Raw genomic sequence first — 20,544 nt, forward strand, 5'->3', positions numbered from 1 at the left:
TATAGTGAAAAAGAACTTGGTTAGTAAGTGGCAGTCTTACTGGCTGAGAAGCAGAGTTGGGAGTACAGAAACTGAACTTACTGTAAGGTTTACCTTGAAATCGCTAAAGGACTATACCTTAGGTCTAAGTACCTCATCCCACACTGAAGGGATGTAGCCAATGATTAATGCAGAAATGAAAGACTTCTGTCTTAATCAGGCTTCTACAAGAGCAAGGTTTTCTGCCAAAAGTTAATTGTCTGCCAAAACAAATTTGACACTCTTTAAAGAAATATGATGGCCAAATAGCGCAGACAATTAAATGCCTGCAAGCAGGCGCAGTGGCTGGGGGTTCTGTCCTTGGGCCTGCCATGCCAGCCCAACCCCCAGGGCGCACTGAGATGACAATTGAGACTGGGCGTGGTGCATGCCTGTAATCCCAGCTCTTGGGAGGTTTTAAACAGGTGGATCACTACAAGTTTGATCTAGTAGTGAGACCCTGAACACCCTGTGGACCCTTCCCTAAAATACAAAAGTAAAATAAAATAAATATAATGTAATTCAAAGTCCATAATGCATCAACACAAATTATCCAGTTCACAACAACAATATCATCATCATCAACAAATTATATTGAAATGTCAGCCTAGAGTTTGGAAAGCTCATACACATTGGTATAAGAAGTCAGCAAGTCAGTTAGTCATTGCAATAGATCTACTTAAAAGGGTAAAGTGGTTTGGACCAGAGTGATCATAGTGAATGTGGGGGGAAAAAAATAAGAGAGATGCACAATATGTTCTGAGGGTCAACTCCATGTGATTGGTAAAGGTTGTAGTTGCATGAAGGTAGAATGAACATCAAGAATAATAAAAACCAACTAAATTCCTTGAGTGCCTACTGTTCTCCACAGTTCATATTTAATTCTTAAACCCATAAGGCAGGTGTAATGTCTGTCCACATCTTACATGCAGCTCACTTCTCCAACCTTGGAATTGGAAGTATATACTGTGGTCTTTAGGACTTGGCTTGTGTCAAAAAGCAGAATGGCCAGGAAGTCCAAAGGGTGTGGGGAGGAAGGTGGCCTAAGGGAAATGAGGAATTGGAGAGGCGTCCTAGGGGCAGGACCTGCTCGCTATTGGCCGATGCAGAAGGAGGGCTTTGCAAGCTTCTGCTAGCTAGCGGGTGGAAAGCGCTCGCCTCGCGCAACGCCTCCAGCCTCGGTAGCTACTTTCACTGCGACTAAGGCAAGGGCGGAGCGCGAGGAGAATGCAGCGCCTGCCATGGTCTGGGGGCTCCGGGGCCCTCCGGCTGCTGCTATGTTTCCTGCTGCTGAACAGCTGTCCAGTGTGCTGCGGCGACATTAGTCCCCACGGTCAGAAGGAAATCTGGGGGGTGCGGGCAGGATCAGAGAGCATTTGCAAGAGAAGACTTAGGGCCTCAGGGCTAGGAGACGAAAGGAAAATGTGTTTGTGGACAGAAGGAGAGATACCGGTAAAAGTATCTTGAAGAGGCATAGATCTTGGCACAAGTCATCTGAACCTAAGAGGAGCCAGGGCAGAGGAAGATTGGGTATTCGGGAGATCGGGAAGACGAATGGGCAGAGGGCAGCCAGAGGAGAAGCCAGACGCGCCAAGGGTCCACGGAAGAGATGAGCCGGGCTAGGAATGTGCAGAGGATCAGGAGCACTGGTCTTCCATCATCTGGGTCCTGGCAGAAGGGAAAAGAAAGGCTTAGTTGTGAGTCCAGAGCTTGGGAACTGTAACCCGATTCGGATAAGGAGGGGAATGCTAGGCTGGAGTAAAGCCGTAGAACGGAAGGGGGAAGGGATCATCCTTTTCCCCCTCTCTCCGCTCTGCGCCATCAAGGTTGACCCGGCTGTGACTCACTTCTAAACAACTGGAGCCAATTGCGCAGGCTCGCAAGTTCCTACGCCCACCATTTGAGGAACTGAGCGCAAACTCCTGCTCTGACGCCTACTATCCCCACCCGATTCTTACGTGTAGAAGCTAATGCAGAGGATTCGCAAAGAACTGTGGGAGAAGGCCTGCTGGCGGATGTGAGAAGGGGCGGAGGGAAGAGGGCCGCTAAGCCTGGAGGAAGCGCCAAGCCCCCTCAGCACCACGGACAGCACCCTCCGCATGCGACTTTAGGGGGTGCTGCCTCTGAGAATTACATTTCCTTTCGGAAGTTCAGTTCAGTTCGCTCTCAGTAGAAAGCTGGAGCTTCCAATTCTTTTCCAGGACAGGAAATTATTCACTGACTAGGGAGAATTTCCTCTTCTTAAGACCTGACCAGACTGACAAGTGGTAATTCCACTGTAGAAAAATTGGGCTCTCCTTCAGCCCAGGTCCATCTATCTATCTGGAACAGGGGAGATGTGCTTCATTCACATTAGGAGCTATCTTTCTTGACGTCGACTCTTCCTCAGTGTATCGCAGGGCAAACTGTGACCTACAGAAAAACTACTCAGACCCTCAAGCCCTATAAGTAACAGTACAGTTACACACAAGGGAATTCTGCTTTCTCGAATTAGATCAACTAAGGATCAAAAATATCTGGGGAAATTCATCTGCCCTGAACAGACGTACAGGTTTTTTCCTTTTCATTATTTCCTAAATAATTCATTGAAGTAACTGCTGAGATTTATATTGTGTTAGGTATTATAAATAATCAAGAGATGACCTAAGTATATGGAGGAATGTTAATAGGTAATACACAAATTACTAAGCCATTTTATATATGGGACTTGAGCACCTTGTTTTTTGGTATGGGGTGGATAGTCCTGGAACGAGTTACCTGAAGAGATGGTGCTTTTTCCTTCTGAAGATTCCAGTCCTCCACAACACCTCTTGGCTTCAAAGTCTTCCCTAAACTGACCTCACCTGCTTCCCCATGCTCCATCTTTCCATCTGATTATCCACCCCATATGTGCATCCTTATGAGCCACTGCTCACCCAGGGTTGTTTCTTACCTGAAAGTTGATGCCAAGTTGAAAGTCAAATGAGGCTCAAAAGTGGAAGGGCAGGGCAAGTGATAATGAGGGAAGAAGAAAGGAGGATTTGAAGATGGGGAAGGAGCCTAGTACAGAGAAGAAGGCAATCAGGGAGTGCCAGTGTGGGGAAGCTAGCTCCTCTTCAGCTGGCATACAGAAGGCTTATGGGCCAGGTTTTTCCTGACACCACTATTGTGTTTTTAGATGAACAGGGCCAAGGAGAAGTGGTACAGCTCTGGCCCCTGAAAGGATTTACTGCTCCATTCTTCCGTCACCTTCGAGTTCTACTCCACCAGCTTATACCCCAAGGTAAGTAAAGCTGGAGAATAGAGATTGGAATCTGCTCAAGAGTAGATGAGGGTTGTGAAGAGTTGTCTATTCTGGGGATAGTTTTTTTTTTCTTCGGGTGTCTCTGCTTGAAATACTTGTCACACTCAGCTCAAGGGAAAGGGAGGCAAGAGAGGAGTGGTACTAAGGCTAGATGGGCTGTTTGCCTCAAACATCCTGGAAGAGCCCAGCAGAAGGTTCTAGAAGAAATCTATGGAAAAGGCCAGCATCCCAACCCCTGGCACTACTGAGTGTTTTCAGAGCAGGGACCAATTAAGTTCTCAGCCAGAAGAAAATGTACACATGTCAGCCTTTAAGTAGGAAGCTGAGAAAATTGTGTGACAACCAGAGAGGAGGAAGAAAAGGGAGTAGAGAGTCTTATTTGAGACAGATGGCTGAACCTTCCATAGAGCAGAGTTTTGTAAATGAGGAGACTCAGAAAATCTGCCTTGAGTTCATATTACTACTTCTAATGCCTACTATGTGTACAATGCCTTAGAACAATGCTTCTCAAAGTACACCCCCAACAAACACCAGTGTCAACAGAGAACTTGACAGACACATTAATTCTTAGTCTTTACCCCAGACCTACTGAATCGGATACTCTGGTTATGGTGAAGAACAATTTATATTTCAACAGCTTTGCAAAATATTCTAATGCACACTGGAGCTTGACAATTGCTGCTTCAGAGTTTTTTAAGCACTTTGCATCTCTAACTTCATTTAATCCTCACCATATCATCAGATGAATCAGCAGAATCTGCAGCCATCATGCTTATTGAATATGACATACCAAGCACTGTGATAGGCAACTTTTATACACCATCTCATTTCATTATCTCCACAAAATATGATCCTTTATGCACTCAAGTAAGAAGCTTGAAGCTTCTCTGGTTCCTGGAATGGACAGTGTCCCAGGTGTCAATTCCCCCTATTCTTTCATCCTATAGGTCTGTTCTGGAAGGATGACCTCATTCAGGATCTAATGGCTCAAAATATGGAGCATGTGAGCGGACTCCACACCCAAACTCCATACCTGAAGTGTGGGGAGGCAGCTCTCTCTACTAAAAGCACAGGAGTGAGGTGTGTGGGGCATGTGGTGGGTCCATGCTCTCTGGCAGACAGAGCAGGAAAGGAATGAGTGCTAGAACTGCAAGGGATTGCTACCAGGAGCACTATACTATAGAGGGAATGCTTCAGAGATCCTACCTGGGGTCAGCTGGGCACAATTTTATGATAATTCATTAAACCTGCAGGGGTAGGTGTTAGTGCGCATAGGCCCACTTGTTGTTCCTGTCTCTTTCAGAAGCGAGAAAGAGGAGAAACTTCAACTCTTACTGCCCAAGGTGAGACTGCTGTGGCCTCAAAGAACTGCAAAGTCCTGACTTTATAGCTCACTGTCTTCCTTTTTTTTTTTTTTTTTCTTTTCTGTTTCCTTCCTGGCTCCTGGTTTTTCTCTTCCCAGAGCTCAATGCCCAAAGTGAATAGAGACCAGTGCTTTACCTCCAAAGCGGTTTCAAAGGCCATGAAACAAGAGGTCACCAACACTGCCAAGGTGAGAGAAGCTTGCTTTCTCCTGGGAGGGTGGAATCACCGAAGACCTGTTTAAATAAGGGAGGCAGGGGTAGAAATGGGGGTGGATACTAGGGTGAGGACAATAGGCAGAAAGATCTTTTCTTTCCCAGTCAAAGGTAGCTCTGTTTTCTTGTATCTCACAGACAGCACAGGATCATGTGAGAGGAGAGACTTGGGGCATGCTGTAGGTGCTGGGAGCCTCTACTGAAAAGATGAACTGCATGACTGTGCAACATCGATAGCTTAAAAATGGGTTTTGAGGAGTTCAGAGTTCTCCAAACTGGATTAGAAGGCCTTAAAATGGCCCTCTTCTGCCATGTGCTCCTTTGCATATAGCAAAGAATAGCAAAGCCCCCTAGAATAAAGGGAAACCCAGCCCAGAGACCCCACATTCAGGTCCTGCCTTTGTCCCATGCAAGTCTCCTGGGCAAGGCTTGCAATCGTCTCTTTGGGATGTTTGAACTCTACAGCATCCACAATCCAGACTGGAAATTATACATCTATCCTTCTAAATAAGAAATCTGGGCTGGATTGGCCATGGGCCCTCCTCGAGGCTCTATAGTGTTCATGGCAGAACAAAGACTGGATCCAAGTCTCCAGATTTCCATCTCTTTTCCCTGCATAGCTCCTCTTCTGCCTCTTAAGGACTTGAAGGGGTAGCCTCTTCCAAGCATCAATATTCTTCATGCTGAAAAATTCTTGGGAATGGGGCCAAGACCTAAAATGTAAGAGGTTAGAGCCAGAGAAAGAATTAAGGAGAGGGCATCCCAGGCAGACAGTATTGCAACCACTCATGTTCTGAAACAAGAGTACCAGGGCACATGAGGGGAACAGACAGCAAAGTCAGTGGAAGAAGATGAAACTGAAGAAGGAGAGTCAGGATTGACCATACAGGGGATTGCAGATCATAGTAAGAGACTGGATTTTATTCAAAGTGCAAGTTATCTGGGGGAATGTAAGAAGGGAAATATAAGGTGACATGATTTGAAAATGCTGTCTTGGTGGTGTTGGGGATCAGACAGTGAGAAGAGCAGGAGTGAAAACTGTAAACAGCCACCTGTCCTGGCCAGGGAGATAGAGACAGGTTGTGCAGCAGGGCAAGATGTGCCCTCCATTTAGCGGCAGCTGGCATCTCAGGGAGTCCTGTCTCTTCTTGCTTTCCAAAGAACAAACTCCCTTTCCTTAATGTGGTAGCAGAGCTTCCTGTATAACCTGGATTAGTTGCTGGGGCAACATAATCAAAGCTGAGAGACAGAGACCTCCCTGTGGGGGCTGCTAGCTGTTGTGCTTCCAGGTACTTCCAGGAATGCAAAAAAGGCACAGCCATTTCCAGCCTAAGGAAAAATCACAGTGGGTGGAGAACCATAAGTGGGAGCCAAGCGACCAGCTGTCAGTCAGTGGGCTGAGTCACTGCATGGAAGGCTTCCTCAAGTTAGGCTGTGGCTGAAAGGCTTGAGGAAGGGGGCAGGTGAGGGAAGGGCCATCTCCCACCATCCTGACTCCAGATGCCTTCTTTCTTCTTTAGGGCTCCTCCAGGCCATTCCCCACCAGGGGCCACAACCTTGTCGCTGATTGAGATTGAGTGTGGAGCCTCCCTGCTCCAAGCCACCCCTCATTGCCCTTCAGGGGGCAGTTCTTGAATGAATGAATCATTAAAATGGATTCACATACAAACACTTTCTGGGAGCTTGTCTGGAGATGGCCTAGGCAGAGTCTGAAACTAGTGAGGTGGGGGAGGTCATGGGCTTCAGTGCCGGCAGAAGGCTTGTTTCTGTTGTTTTCCTTCCACCAACCATTCCTGAAGTGAGGAAAGTAAAGGCTACCACAGCTGGAACAGCAGCCTTCCCCACCCATCCCCTGGCTACACTGTGTGGTTTGTTTGCCCACCTTTTCATGTGATGGAGAGATGGGCTCCATGTTTGCCTCTGGTCATTCTTTCTATCCGCCATGCCAGGCCAGCCTACAGGCTGCTGTCTTACATGAGTCTCCACCTTCTGCATCTAAAGCCCCTGCCAGGATGAGCCCACAGATTGTGCTCTTGAGGATCAGCACAGCAGAGCAGTGCTGAGTTCCAGGTGTCTTCACACTTGTTGATGGCTCTTGCTGATTTGCCTTTGGTAGCTAAAAGTCTTTAAAGAGAGTGGGAAATAGGGCGGCCCATTCTCAACCCAACCAAATACCAGAATGTTTTATTTGCTGAGCTTTATTTTTTCCAGAGCACTTTCATGCTCAACAGAAATACATAAGTGCGCACAGTCAGGCATCAAGATTGAGTTGCTTCAGGGAAGTAGGCTATGAGTACACCACACCACACCTTACCCTATTATGCAGCCCAGATAAATATAATTAATTCTTGGTAACACAGACTCTCAGTAATGTCTCAGAGCTAGCCCCTACCCTTTTACTTGTGTTCAAGTACACAAACAAACCTAATTCTATAAGAAAAGTCATACTCACTTATTCTTTGTCGTCAAAATTGTTAGCCACTGTCACCTGCTCCTCCCCCGTACCTTTCTTTCTTGTTCATTCTCAAGTCCTATGTGATGGTTAATCTTCAGGGGCAACTTGATTGGCTTGAGAGACACCTAGGAGGCTAGTACAGCCCACTTCTGTGTATGTCTGGGCAGGTTGTAGGTGTGTGACTTTGCCTACTGTATGTAGTTCCTGGCTCCTTTGTCTCTGGATCTTGCCCTGCTCTTTGATTTCTGGATGCCATGAATTAAGAAGCCTTCCTTCCCTGCCTTTCTACCATGAGGTTTTGCCTTAGAGCCAGTCAACTGTGGACTGAAAACATAAGCCAAAATAAACTTCAAGTTATGCATGTCAAGTATTTGGTCTCAGCAGAGGAAAGCTGACCAGTACACATGTGCTTTGGTTTTTTTTTTGTTTTGTTTTGTTTTTTTTGGTTTTTTTTGTTTTCCTGCCACCAGCAATTTTATTTAGTATATGACAGAATATAAATACATAACAATATATCTTTTCTTATCACAGGTAGATTTTACATAACAAATTTGTGGCTGACAGATATCAAAAGAAAAATGGAAATTTGTAAGTTATCAGAAAAGGAACAAGAGTATAGGAAAATAATACATTTTATATAAATTACAAAGGATAGTTACAATGAAAATCCATTACTGTTCTCTCCAACTTAACTGTATAACATAAAGTCAACACATATTATGCTGTGAGCTGCTAAGGATGCACGAACACTGTGGGCTTTCAAAAGACAACAGACACACAGGACATTAGTTATCTGAGTATCACATGCAGCTCTCAGTTCTTAACTGGAGTTGAGCTTCCTTTCGTAGTCTTCTTTAGATGGTGGTAATTTGGCAAGATTTTCATCAAGAAATCCAGCTGGAGTGTCTGGGGCTGTGGCCGCTCAGTCTGCACCCGACGAAGGCAGTCTGCACCATAGATAACTGTATTCTCAGGGATGACTTCAAAAGTGTTCAGGTTGCAACAAGCCCCAATGATGCAACCACTGGTCAGTATTACATTTCTGCCTACATATGCTTTTGACTCAATGACATTATTATCTCCCATTTTCATGGCTTGGGAATAACAGCCAACTTCAAACACATTATTGGTGCCGATGATCATGGGTTTGGGTTCTGGATCTTCAGTGTCAGGGGTGATGTTGTCTGGGTAAGAATTTATGATCAGGGCCTGTTCTTCTATTAGGTTACCTTCGCCAATCACTATTGGCCCAGCTTCTGCAATAATTTGTGCTTTAGGGTGGATCACTGTCCTAGGTCCTATAGTTACATCTCCTCTGATCTCACTTTCTACACATACGACTGCTCCAGGAGCAATCTTCACACTCTTTTGAGTCTTCTCCGCCATGGTACAGCTCTCCACATGTGCTTTGTTGTGTTGACCTTTATATTTAGTTTCTGCCCTCAAAGACCTTGAAGAATAGTCAGGGAAGTAAGCTGTATGTGCCATAGCTTCATCCAGGGATCTGCTGGGAGCATATACACAGATATCTAGTGGCCCACATTGCCTTCCACCCACAGCATCAGGCAAACAGTTTCCATACCTGCTGATACCTTCCTGCCTCAAGTCCTGGAGCTCTGCTTCTCATCCTGCTGGGTCTCTAGAACTCTGGACAATGTGCCCCCACTGGACTCTAGGCATTCGTGAAGTACCTGGGATTCAGTGTTCCCAAAGGCAACTTTCAACCAGTGAAAGACTAAATTTAGTGCTAAAATACTCCAGAATCCTCCAAGTCTTAGTAGACAATTCTGAGGGATGTTCCATCTGACTATTCGAAGGATGCCTGATGATACACAGTCCAGTTTTCTACAGTATAATCTGTTTAAGAGCACACCTAATATTATGGACTTTCTTATTTATGTATTTATTTTTTTAATGTCTTTAGTACAGGGTCTACAGGGTCTCACTACACAGATTGGGCTTGTAGTGATTCTCCTGTTTTTTAGCCTCTCAAGTCCTGGATGACAGGTGTGCGCCATCACGCCCAGGCTCAGTGGCCATCTCAGTGTGCTCCAGGGGTGGGGCCAGCATGGCAGACTGGCCCCTGCATCTGCTAAGCAGGCACTTTAATCTGCTGAGCTATCTGGCCAGCCCTCATGGACTTTCCTTCCTTGATACATTGACTTTTCCTGTCCCTTATCTGGGATTTCTGGGACCATATCCCACACAAACAACCTATGCCGACCTTCTTATCTCCTTTGGGTCAACCCAAAAAGAGCCTAAGACATGCTAGCCACTCTTTTAGGCTCTAGAAATACAGTTGTGAATAAGATAAAGATTCACTGCATGGTGTTTGGTTATGATCAGTTTCTAACTTTTTGTTAATAGGGAAAAGTCCAAGGAATTTTCTGACCCACAGAGCATTCAGATTCTTGTCACATCAACCTTTTCAGGGCAACGGTGTTTTTCCCTTCTGTCACCCTGTTTGTTCCAGCAATTCATCCCTAATTGTGTTTCTCAAAGTGTGTCCAGTTGGCTTATGTTCCTGGACCTTTGCATATGCTATTCCATTTTTCAGGTAAGTGCCCCATCACCAAAATACTTTGTCAGTCTTTTGTTTCTTTTAGTTTTTTGAGACAAGTCCTCACTATGTGGTTCAGACTGGCCTTGAATTATGGCAATACTCCAGTCTTAGCCTCCTGAGTGCTAGGATTACCAGCACGGGACACCATACCCAGCTCACTGTGTTCTAAAAATCTAAGTTCTCCTCTTTGGTCTCATCTATTACTCTTCTCTTGTTGGTGGGACAAATATCCACACTTAAAATGAAGGAAGGAAAGGTTTATTTAGCTCACAGTCACTCGAGGTTCTAGCTGGCTCCAAAGCATAGCAGCACATGGTAGAGAGCAACCTTTCATGGTGGCGGCAAAAAACAAGAGAGCAAACTTTCATGACTGTAGCAAAGAACAAGAGCAAAGGGAGTGGCAGCAACTCAGGCAGCTAGCTAGCCTCTCTCCCCTCCTTACACTGTAATGCAAATTACATGCACTAGGGCAGGTGCAGCATCTACTTCCACAATAATCCATCACAAACTCCAGAAGCTGCCCCATAACTGCATGAGACTTGGGAGGGTACACCTATACACACACCATAACAGGTCTACAAACTGACCCTTCTAACACTCCATCCCCAGAGCAAAGTGGTAGAAGTTGGAAAGATCAAAGGTATAGAGAAAGTTAAATAATCTGATAATTCTGAGACAGAGCAAAAAGGTAGAAAAATGGCGCTTTTAAAAAGGAAAGTAGGTTTAGAAGACTGCACTGCATGGTTTGGATCATATTGGACAGATAAGGGAGAGCCACTAAAGGTTTTAAAGGAATGACAGTGAAAGTTGTGCTTCAGAGTATTCTCACATTTATGCAAAAGGATTTTGGTTAAAGATGGAATTGTTTAGAAATGTTGGGCTAGGCCAAGTGGACACCTGAATGTGAGTGAAAGGAGACACTGATGAGAGGTATTACGAAGGATGAGTTCACAGGCCTTGGCAATCATGGATTGAATTCTATCTCCTCCAAAATTGATATGTTGAAATTCTAATCTTTTGTTCCTCAGAATGTGACCTTATTTGGAAATAAGGCTATAGCAGAGGTACTTAGTCAAATGAGGTCATTATCATGGATTTCATTCCAAAGTAGCTGTTATCCTTATTAAAAAGGAAAATTTGGAGACAAATATGTCTAGAGGGAAGACGACAGGGAGAGTTCAAAAATGAAGGATGCACTAACCAGCTTTCCCTTTGCCAGTCAAAATACCAAATACCCATAACCCAAAGGAAGAGGTTTAATTTGACTCATGATTTTAGAGGATTCAGTCCATAGTCAGCTGGCTCCAAGAGAGGAATATCATGGTAGGAGGAGATGGTGGAGTAACACTACTTATTCAGCCAGGAGGCAGATCAGCAGAACAGCACCAGAGAGGAAGGGTCATAGACCAGATATAATCTCCTAGGTCAGTTTTTCATGACCTACAGAACATATCCAGACTGTGCTTTACTACTGTCACCCTCTACGTAGGTCCTAAGCAAATCAAGTCGACAATTAAACCTAACCATCACCACTTACAATGTACACAAAAATAGAATCTAGTTGAATTATATGTCAATGTAAGGGAGTCAAGCAAAGAAGTACTTATAAGCTATTATAAAAAATCTTTTTCAATTGAAAAAATCTTTCATTTATTTATTTGTTATAGGGTCTTGCTACATAGCTTAGACTCATAGTGATCTTCCTTTCTCAGCCTCCCCAGAGCTGAGATCACAGGCATGCACCACCATGCCCAGTTTTGGGACCAGCATGCAATACCAAGGATTGAACCAGGGTCCTTGCACTTGCCAGGTAGGCACTTAGACCACTGAGCTATCTCCCCAGTCCCATTATAGGAAAATCTTTATGAACTCAGAGTTTGAAAATATTTCCTAAAGAGCAACCAAAAGCACTAAAGGAAAATCTAGTGTATTTTATACAATTAATTAAGAATATCTGATCAGCAAAAATATTAAGAGAGTGCTAGGGAAAACACATGATAGAAAATATGTTAATAATAGGTCTATAAAGATCTTGTTTCTGGAATATTTAAAGAACTCTACAAATCAATAAAGGAAGATTTTTAAAAATCCAATAGAAGGGCTGGCCAGATAGCTCAGCACTAAAGCGCCCACTTAGGCAAGTGCTAAGGGACTGGGGTTTGATCCCCATGCTGTGCTGGCCCTGCCCTTGGGGCACACTGAGACAGCAATTAAGACTGGGCGTGGTGGCATGTGCCTGTAATCCCAGCACGCAGGAGGCTGAGGCAGGAGGACAACCTGAGCAGTGTGAATTTGAGGTTATCCTGGGCTACAGTGTAAGTTCAAGGCAGCATGAGCTACAAGGAGATCCTGTCTTAAAAAAGAATTAGAGCCAAACAAGGGTGCACATCTCTGTTAACCAGCTACTTGGAAGCTGAGGCAAGAAGATCACAAGTTCCAGGCCAGCCTAGACAACTTAGTGACACCCTATCTCAAAATAAAAAAAAGTAAGAAAGTGAGTGAACAAGTGAGTGAGTGAGTAAATGAATGGCTAGAGATATAGCTCTGTGGTAGAACATTTGTCCACCACAGATTCAATCCCCAGTCTCACACACACACACACACACACTCTCTCACATGTGCATGTGCACCAACAGAAAAATGGGCAAAAGGCTTGAACAGGCATTTTGAAAATAATCTATAAATGCTTAATAAAATGTACTCAAAATCATAAGCCACCAAGTAAATGCAAATTAAAATAATGATATATTGTTTTACCCCCAAAGAATTGCTACTTTAAAAATAAACTTACCAAGTATTGAAACATGTTTCAACTGAGGCTTTCATACATTGTTGGGCTGAGGATAAATTGGAGCAATTAACTTAGAAAACAATTTTATACTAGTCACTGAAGTTGAACATACATTTACCTTGTGGCTCATCAATTCAACTCACAGGTATAGAGCCTACATCATGGTTCTCAAGGTTCAGCATGCATTATAATCACCTGGAGAAGCCAGCTTGGGCTACATAATGAGTTCAAAGCTAGGCTAAACTATATCGCAAGACTTTGTATCAAGAAAGAAACCACCTGAAGAGATTGTTAAAGTTAGATTACTGAGACTTGTCCTGTGAGTTGCTAATTCTGTAGGTCTGGAACCTGAGGCTGCTTTTCTAAGAAATTCTCAGATGAAGGTGAGCATGGTGGTGCATATCTGTCATTCCAGCACTCAGGAAGCAGGTGGAACACTGTGAGTTTGAGGTCAGCCGAGACTACATAATGAGTTCAAGCCCAGCCTGAACTACATAGTGAGACCCTGTCAGATAGATAGATAAGATTAAGAATGAAAAAATTCTCAGATGATACTGATGCTGTTAGTCCAGGGACCACACTTTGAAAGCCACTAGAGAAGCACATACATATGTACATAAGGAGACAAGTATATTCTGAAGAGTGTCATACATAATCATTTCAAATGAGGCAATTTAACATCCATCAACATCAAAATGGATAAAGAATTACAGGATTTATGTATGTCTTATGGTTTATGTCTAGATGTCCCTCCAAAGCCTTATACAGTGAAGGGGGTTATTCATTAGAGTCTGACTCCTGTTTGTGATTGATTCAAGGTCTACCCTAGGGCAGGTAGCCTCCATACAATATAAGGGATAGTCTCAGCTCTTGTTGCTTTTGCTATCTCCCACCTCCACGCACTGTCGCCCCTCTTCCATGTGCCACTTTGCTGATTATCAACTGAACCCTCTATAAACTGTGAGATAAATTAGCCTCTTCCTCTTTAACTTGGGGTGGTGGGTATTTTGTCTTAGCAATAAGAAAAGTAACCTAGAATGTATAACCAAAGACTACAACAATGTGGAGGAATAAACTATGGCTTCATAAAGCCAGACAAAAATACATTTTTCATAAAAGAATACTTACTATATGATCTCATTTATGTACAGTTTTAAAATAAGCAAACTACTTCTAGACTGTAATCAAGAGTTTTGAGACTGAAGAAAAATCTCTTCCTGTTCTCTACCTAGATTTTTCTGCCCAAAGAGAAAAAAAAGAAAACATGGCAATGTGCCATGGCTCAGCACAGCCTTGCACTACTGCTGGAAGGGTGAATTAATCTTTGGCCAAGGATGGATGACAAGTCACTTGATTTATAAGAAATATGACACAAATAAGACCTCAATGGGCCGGCCAAATAGCTCAGTAGATTAAAGTGTCTGCAAGCAGGCACAGGGGCCTGAGGAGCCTGAGGTTTAATCCCTGGGCCTGCCATGCTGGCCCTGCCCCCAGAGCATGCTGAGACAGCAATTAGGACTGGGCATGGTGGTGCTAACCTGTAATCCCAGCTCTTGGGAGGCTGTAAACAGGCAGATCACTATGAGTCTGATCTAGTAGTGAGACCCTGAACATGCTGTAGACCCTTCCCTGAAATACAAAAAAAGAAAAAAGAAAGAAAAGAAAAAAAAGACCTCAACACATGTTAGTTGGTGTCAGGTAGGATTCACCCATGTAAGTTAAATGAGTAAGGACTAGATTTGAATTACCTTTGATTAAAAAAAAACACCTTATTCTTAAAACCAGAAAAATATCCAGAACCTTGGAGATTTGCACTGTTACTCTTAGAAAACAAGAAGCAGTTGTATGGCTTATGATAATTCTCCTGTCCCAGTAGAAAGCAAGACTTGATCCCCAGTTTCCAGAGCTAAGGCAATTCACAGATGTGGAGACCCTTGACTGGATGGCAATGGGGCCTTAAGTATTATATTAGTTAGGGTCTCTAGAGGAACAGAGTCAATAAAATATATATGCAAGGGGAGGTAGCACGTGGGCTTATCAAATGAAATGTGCAAGAAGCCATACTGGCCATCTGCATACTGGAAGGACACAGAATCCAGTAGTTTCTCAGTCCAAGTAGTAGAAAGCCACTGAACAAGGGAAGTCAATGCTGCACCACCCGTGGACGGTCGGAGGCCTGGAAGCTTACTGTACAGTCGCTGGTGCAAGTCTGCTTTTAAAGGCTGAAGGAACTGGAGACCTGTGTCTCAAGGCAATGGCAAAGACAATAGCTTCTTTCTCTTTTTGTTTCATACACACTAGAAGTCTATCAGTTGGGGAAACCCATGTCTGGGATGGATCTTCCCCCCAACAGACATACCCAGAACTATACTAGTCTGCTAGATATTTCTTAATCCATTGAAGTTGACATTATACAAAGATCTAATGCTAGCTACAGAGTCAACTGAGCTGAGCCAGAGAATATGTACAAAGACTTTGGATTAATAGACACTGGTTCTGATTAGAGGGCAATCCATGGAGATCTAAAACACCACTATGATTATCATCAGAGCGAGAACTGATGCATATCAGGTGGTGATGGGAGTTGTGCTCTATAGTAGTCTAGTGGGATTGTGAACCCATTCTAGAGTTATTTTCCTCAGTCTCAGAAAGTGTAGTAGGAATAGATATAATTAGCAATTAACCTAAGAATCCATCCTCTGAGTTTCTAACCCATGGAATAAGTTATTTCAGCAGGAATGGCCCAGTGGAAAAAAAAACCTGGTCTCTGCCATGGTTTGGGTGTGATTTGTCCTTTGCTAAAGACTTAGTCCCAGTTCCACGGTGGAGCCTTTAAAAAATGGAGCCTACTTGAAACTAATTAAACCATGGGTTTCCACCCTCATAGAGAAATTAGTGGTATCTTTTGGAGTCATGTGTAGTAGGAGTGGACTGGCTCCTGTGAAAGAGTAGGTTGTTACAGAAAGAGCTCCTCCCTAGGGTCTGGTTTCCCTTCTTCCCATGTGCCCACTTCCATATGAGCCTCCAACACTGGGATGCTAGCCACACCCCTACCAGAGCCATGCTAGTGTCATGCTCTTGAATTTCCAGAACTGTGAGTTAAATAAACATCCTCTCCTTATAAAGTGTACAGCCTTTGGTATTTTGATATGGCAATAAAAATGGATTAAAATATTTCCCCTCCAAAAGTACGCACCGAAATCATTCTGCATCCCTAGAGGAATTTCAGGAACTAAAAACACCATCAAGGACTTGGTAAATATAGAGGTAGCTGTTCTTATCCTCATTGGATTTTCCCATTTATCTTTGAAATGGGTGGATCTTAAAGAGTAACTATAGCCTTGGTGGGCTGATGAGGCTAATTTCAGTTCTATTTCCTGATACTCAGTCATTACATAAAGCAGTGGAGAATAGCTGGAGGCATAAGAGGATATGGCTTTGCTCCAAAATCTTCAACACTTACATTGTGAAAATCTGACTAGGGCTTGCCAGAAGAATCACGTGCCTTCTTGGTCCCCTTGGTATGCCCATTATGGTAGCCACCAACCACATGTAGCTATTGAGCCCTTGAAACACAGCTAGTCCAAATTAAGATGTGCTGTAAATGTAAAATACACAAAGGCTCAGTGTTAAAAAAGGGATGCAAAATATCTCAGTAACTTTTTGTATTGAGTATATGTTGAGCTAATATTTTGATACATTGGGTTAAAGAAACATATTGTTAAGATTAATTACACCTGTTTTTACCTTTTAAACTATGACTACTAGAAAATTTTAAGTTACAGCTATAGTTACAAGGATATTTCTGCCAGGCCATTCTGGGTGAAAAAGAATTCTTTCTTTTTATTCCTATCAGGAAAGACAGAGAAGAATAAGTGCTTCCCTGGAGAATAAGTGCTTCCCTGGCAAGCGCAAGGGCCTGAGTTCAAACCCTGGTTCTGAAAAAAAACATTTGCCCAGGGAGATGGCTCAGTAGAAAAGACAGAGCAATATGCATTCACACAGCAGAGGCAACAGTATGCCCTAAAATTGTCTTACTTCAAATACTATGTCAACACTCTGTTCTCTGTAAAATTGTGATATGGAAAGATCTCCTTTACTTTGATATCTAGAATGAGATGATGTTCATATCTATTCTAAAAATTCACATGTTCAAATGCAATCTTTAGTGTATCAGGAGGTGGAGATTTTGGAGACAATTAGGTCATGAGGATAAAGCCCTCAGGAATGGGACCAATGCCCGTATAAAGGAGTTCTAAAGACATCCCTGACCCTCTTTCCATCAGGTGAGAATGTAACAAGCTGTCTGTATTCAACCCGGAAAAGACCAGATTGAAGGCATAATCCAATCAGGCCAACACCACTTCCTGGGTTTTCAGCCTTCAGCAGTGTGATAAATAAACTTCTGTTGTTAATAAACTACTCAGTATGGTAAGTTTTTGTACCTCCTGGACTAACTTAGACAATGTCTCACAAGAAATGACCCTAATTCATTACTTTGATGGTACTGTACTAACTGGATATGCTAAGTAGCATATAGCAAGCACATTAGATGACAGAAGATACATGCATGGAAAAGAAAGCTCACAAAAATTCAGTCTTACCACATTAACAAAACCTCTGGGAGTCCAGTTATCTGTGGCATGTTGAGATCCTTTCTCTACTATGAGAGAAATTATTTTATTTTGGAATCTTACCACAATTAAAAAGAAGCGATACTGCTTGGAAAAGAATGGGCCTCCTTAGCATTTGGGGGGAAAAGTAGAGCACATTTAAATGTGCTACTCTGATTGGTTTATCAGTAATTCACTGGGCTTCTGTTGTCACCTGAACCAAGAAGATTTCTGTAGCAGTTCTGGGTTGCAACACATGCAGTCCTTTCACTTAACTATTAAGAAGCAGCATTCCCAATGGCTTTGAGAGTGTCAAGAGTGCACCAAGATGACACATGACTTTTCTGGCTTGCCTTAGTAAAATTATAATAATGCAGATACCCAACATTTTTTAGTAAAGATTCCTATCCCTTCTTTTAGTCAAGGTGACCATAAGATAGGACTTACTAGTGGGTGAGGTTAAATTAAGGAAGGGACAGCATGATGCAAGTCCTCACACATGCAGGGCCTGTCACTTTCTCAGGGGCCACAATTGGGCATATATTTAACCCTACAGCCATTGAGATGAGACCAACTCAAAGTATCTATGAAGAAATCTCTGGAGAGAAATCTCTGTGGGGGACAGAGAGAGAGAGAGAGAGAGAGAGAGAGAGAGAGAGAGAGAGAGAGAAAGAGTTAATATCCTAGCTCTATTTAATGAACGTCATCATCATCATAAAGACCACTTGATAGTGGTCTCTAAAATCAGTCCTTACTAAAATCTACCAATTATCTTAGAAGGAATGGCTGCTTCCTTATTTGGACAGTGAATGAAAAAGATGAATTTGGTATACCTTGGAATGACAGAAAGTAAATGAGATTTAAATGGTTAATGGGATGTTTCAAAAGGACATTGGGGCCAACTCAAAGGCTATCTCATTTGCTTATTCTAAAATAACCTGAATATCAGAAAGAACTGTTAATGGGATTGAAAGATACATATCAAATATTAGAATACTAAAAAAATCATACATTTTAAAATCAGGTACATTTGGGCATGTCTGTAAGTCCAACTCCTTGGAAGACTGAGGCAGGAGGCTTGCAAATTTAAGGCTAGCCAGAGCAATTTAAAGAGATACTTTCTCAATGATGCTAGGAAGATAGCTCGGCAGTAGAAGCGACTGCCTGCCAAGTGCAAGGTCCCAAGTTCGATCCAAGGTATCACATACTCTACTGGCCCTGGGTCCCTGGGCGTGTCATTCCAGCCCCGAAACTCAACTGGTGGCACATACCTGTAATCCCAGAGCTAGGGAGGCTGAGACAGGAAGATCACTATGAGTCCAAACTGCATAGCAAGACCTTGTATCAAAAGAATAAAAAGATACTGTCTCAAAATAAAAAGAGTTGGTAAATATCTCCATTGGAGCCCCTTGGCTTACCCAGCACTTTTTTTTCTTTTTGAGGTACCAGGGCTCAAACTCAGGACCTTGCGCTTGCCAGGCAGGAGCTTATGCCCCTGAGCCATCTCCCTGGCCCATACCTATCACATTTATTAATAACTACTAGAGACGATTACCACAACTCATTATTTTACAAATGGATATGACTAAAAACTAATCATATTCTGTATTTCCAGGGTAGCTAAGCCCAGTTAATAACCATCCTTTTTATGAAACAAAAATCAGCTACTAAGTGGAAAAGGAATGATAGAATTAAAAAATCACTATTTTGCAACCTCTAATGAAATAATTTCATCAGGACTCACCAGTGAACAGTAACAACCACTAGGTAAATGTTGATGGGCATCCAAATGTCCTCCTCACAGTACCAAAGCAGCATCCCATGGATTACACATGCTGGGCATAGAAGGAGAGCATCACTTTACACACAGAGCTCTCAGTGATGCCATCTATTGCCAGTGGTGAATTCCAGCATCACTAATAGTGAGACAGCAGATATGCACCCCTGAAATGATGCCACTAAAGGCATTTTTCCTTAAAATGTTTTAAGCCTGGCATCAAAAAGACTTCGAATGTAACCAATAGTGTACAGGAAATGTAGAAGAGAAACACATTATACACACAGGGAATACACCAAGAGGAACAATCAGACAAATCCACAAGGTGGGGAATTCTAAGGAAAAAGTGACCTGGACACTTCAACAAGACAATGTCAACAAGGTGGGAGGGTCTATGCTAATATAAAGAGAATTTTAAATGCATAATTAAGCTCAATGTTATAGTTTACATCTGTATTCTCAGCACTCTGGAAGACTTTGGCACAAGGATCACAAATTTGAGTCCAGCCTGGAAAACTCAGGGAGATTTTGTCTAAAATAAAGTGGGGAGGAGGACAGGGGCTAGAGACATAGCTCAGTACAATTCTCAGTACTAAACAAATGCATTAAAGGCATTTTGGAAAGCAATTTGAGAAATTTAAATACAAATTTAGCATTAAACTATGTTAGGAACTTATTGTGGTTATGTCTTATTTCCTGGAGATGCATACTGAAATATTTATAGAAACATTATGATGTCAGTAGTTTCTGTTTAAATACTAAAAAGAACCCAAAAAAATGGCAAAATATCAATAATTGTTAAGTCTCGATGACAAATGTATGAGTAGTCTCTGCACTTTTTTTTTTTTTTTTTTTTTTTTTTTTTACTGGAAAGCAAGAGAGTACAGTGATCAAATCTGAACTCTAGAAAGACTGCTCTCTACTTCACTGGGTGACAAGAGTGGAAGCAAAAAAACAGCCCAGAGATTACTGAGTAGTCCTGACAGAGCACAGTGACCTAGATGGGTACTCAGGAAGAAGAGAAGTGGGTCGCTTTGGTTGTGGTGCCACATGCCTGGAATCCCAGCACATAGAAGGCTGAGGCAGGAAGATTGCAAGTTCAAGACTAGGCCAGGCAAGGTAGCAAGCCCCTCTGGGGGTGGCGGTGGGGACTGATATGAGATATACTTTTTGACTGAAACTACAAGATTATTGAAAAGCTTGAGAGAGGAGAGAGGACGAGAGTCAAAACCAATAACAAAAGTTCGTAAGTATTCAGGCATGGTGCTGCATGCCTGTAATCCCAGCACTTGGGAGGCTGAGGTAGGACAGTCATTGAGTTTGAGGCCAGCCTGAGCTAGATAGTGATTTCAATGCCAGCCTGAACTACACAGCAAGACCCTGTCTCAAAAAAAAAAAATACTACGTAGAAGTGTAGAGAAGGAACACCAAATGTGATAGAGAATGCCTGTAATCCCAGCACTGGAG

The 20,544-nt window shown here is 42.9% G+C and overlaps 1 protein-coding gene and 1 pseudogene across 2 annotated transcripts; one reads left to right on the forward strand and one right to left on the reverse strand.

Annotated features, from left to right (window-relative positions):
* The first annotated feature begins 1,245 nt into the window (after window positions 1-1,245).
* On the forward strand, window positions 1,246-6,449 carry Resp18 (regulated endocrine specific protein 18). Its single transcript, XM_004638240.1, has 6 exons — window positions 1,246-1,351; window positions 3,176-3,280; window positions 4,249-4,381; window positions 4,605-4,644; window positions 4,764-4,853; window positions 6,399-6,449. The coding sequence occupies exons 1-6, from the start codon at window positions 1,246-1,248 to the stop codon at window positions 6,447-6,449; spliced, it is 525 nt and encodes a 174-aa protein (XP_004638297.1).
* Window positions 6,450-7,794: 1,345 nt separating this feature from the next.
* LOC101568056 lies at window positions 7,795-8,724 on the reverse strand (annotated as a pseudogene). The gene has a single exon (XR_001117228.2). The product of XR_001117228.2 is annotated as a dynactin subunit 6 pseudogene (transcript).
* Window positions 8,725-20,544: the final 11,820 nt, after the last annotated feature.

This window comes from Octodon degus, unplaced genomic scaffold (assembly GCF_000260255.1).
Source record: "Octodon degus isolate 3935 unplaced genomic scaffold, OctDeg1.0 scaffold00096, whole genome shotgun sequence".
Taxonomy (NCBI): domain Eukaryota; kingdom Metazoa; phylum Chordata; class Mammalia; order Rodentia; family Octodontidae; genus Octodon; species Octodon degus.

What these genes read in the sequence shown, in the direction of transcription:
- Resp18 (XM_004638240.1), top strand. Translation starts at nt 1,246, where the DNA reads ATGCAGCGCCTGCCATGGTCTGGGGGCTCCGGGGCCCTCCGGCTGCTG. An exon ending in TTCAACTCTTACTGCCCAAG is followed by an intron (nt 4,645 to 4,763) that starts GTGAGACTGCTG and finishes TTCTCTTCCCAG; the next exon opens with AGCTCAATGCCCAAAGTGAA. An exon ending in AGGTCACCAACACTGCCAAG is followed by an intron (nt 4,854 to 6,398) that starts GTGAGAGAAGCT and finishes TTTCTTCTTTAG; the next exon opens with GGCTCCTCCAGGCCATTCCC.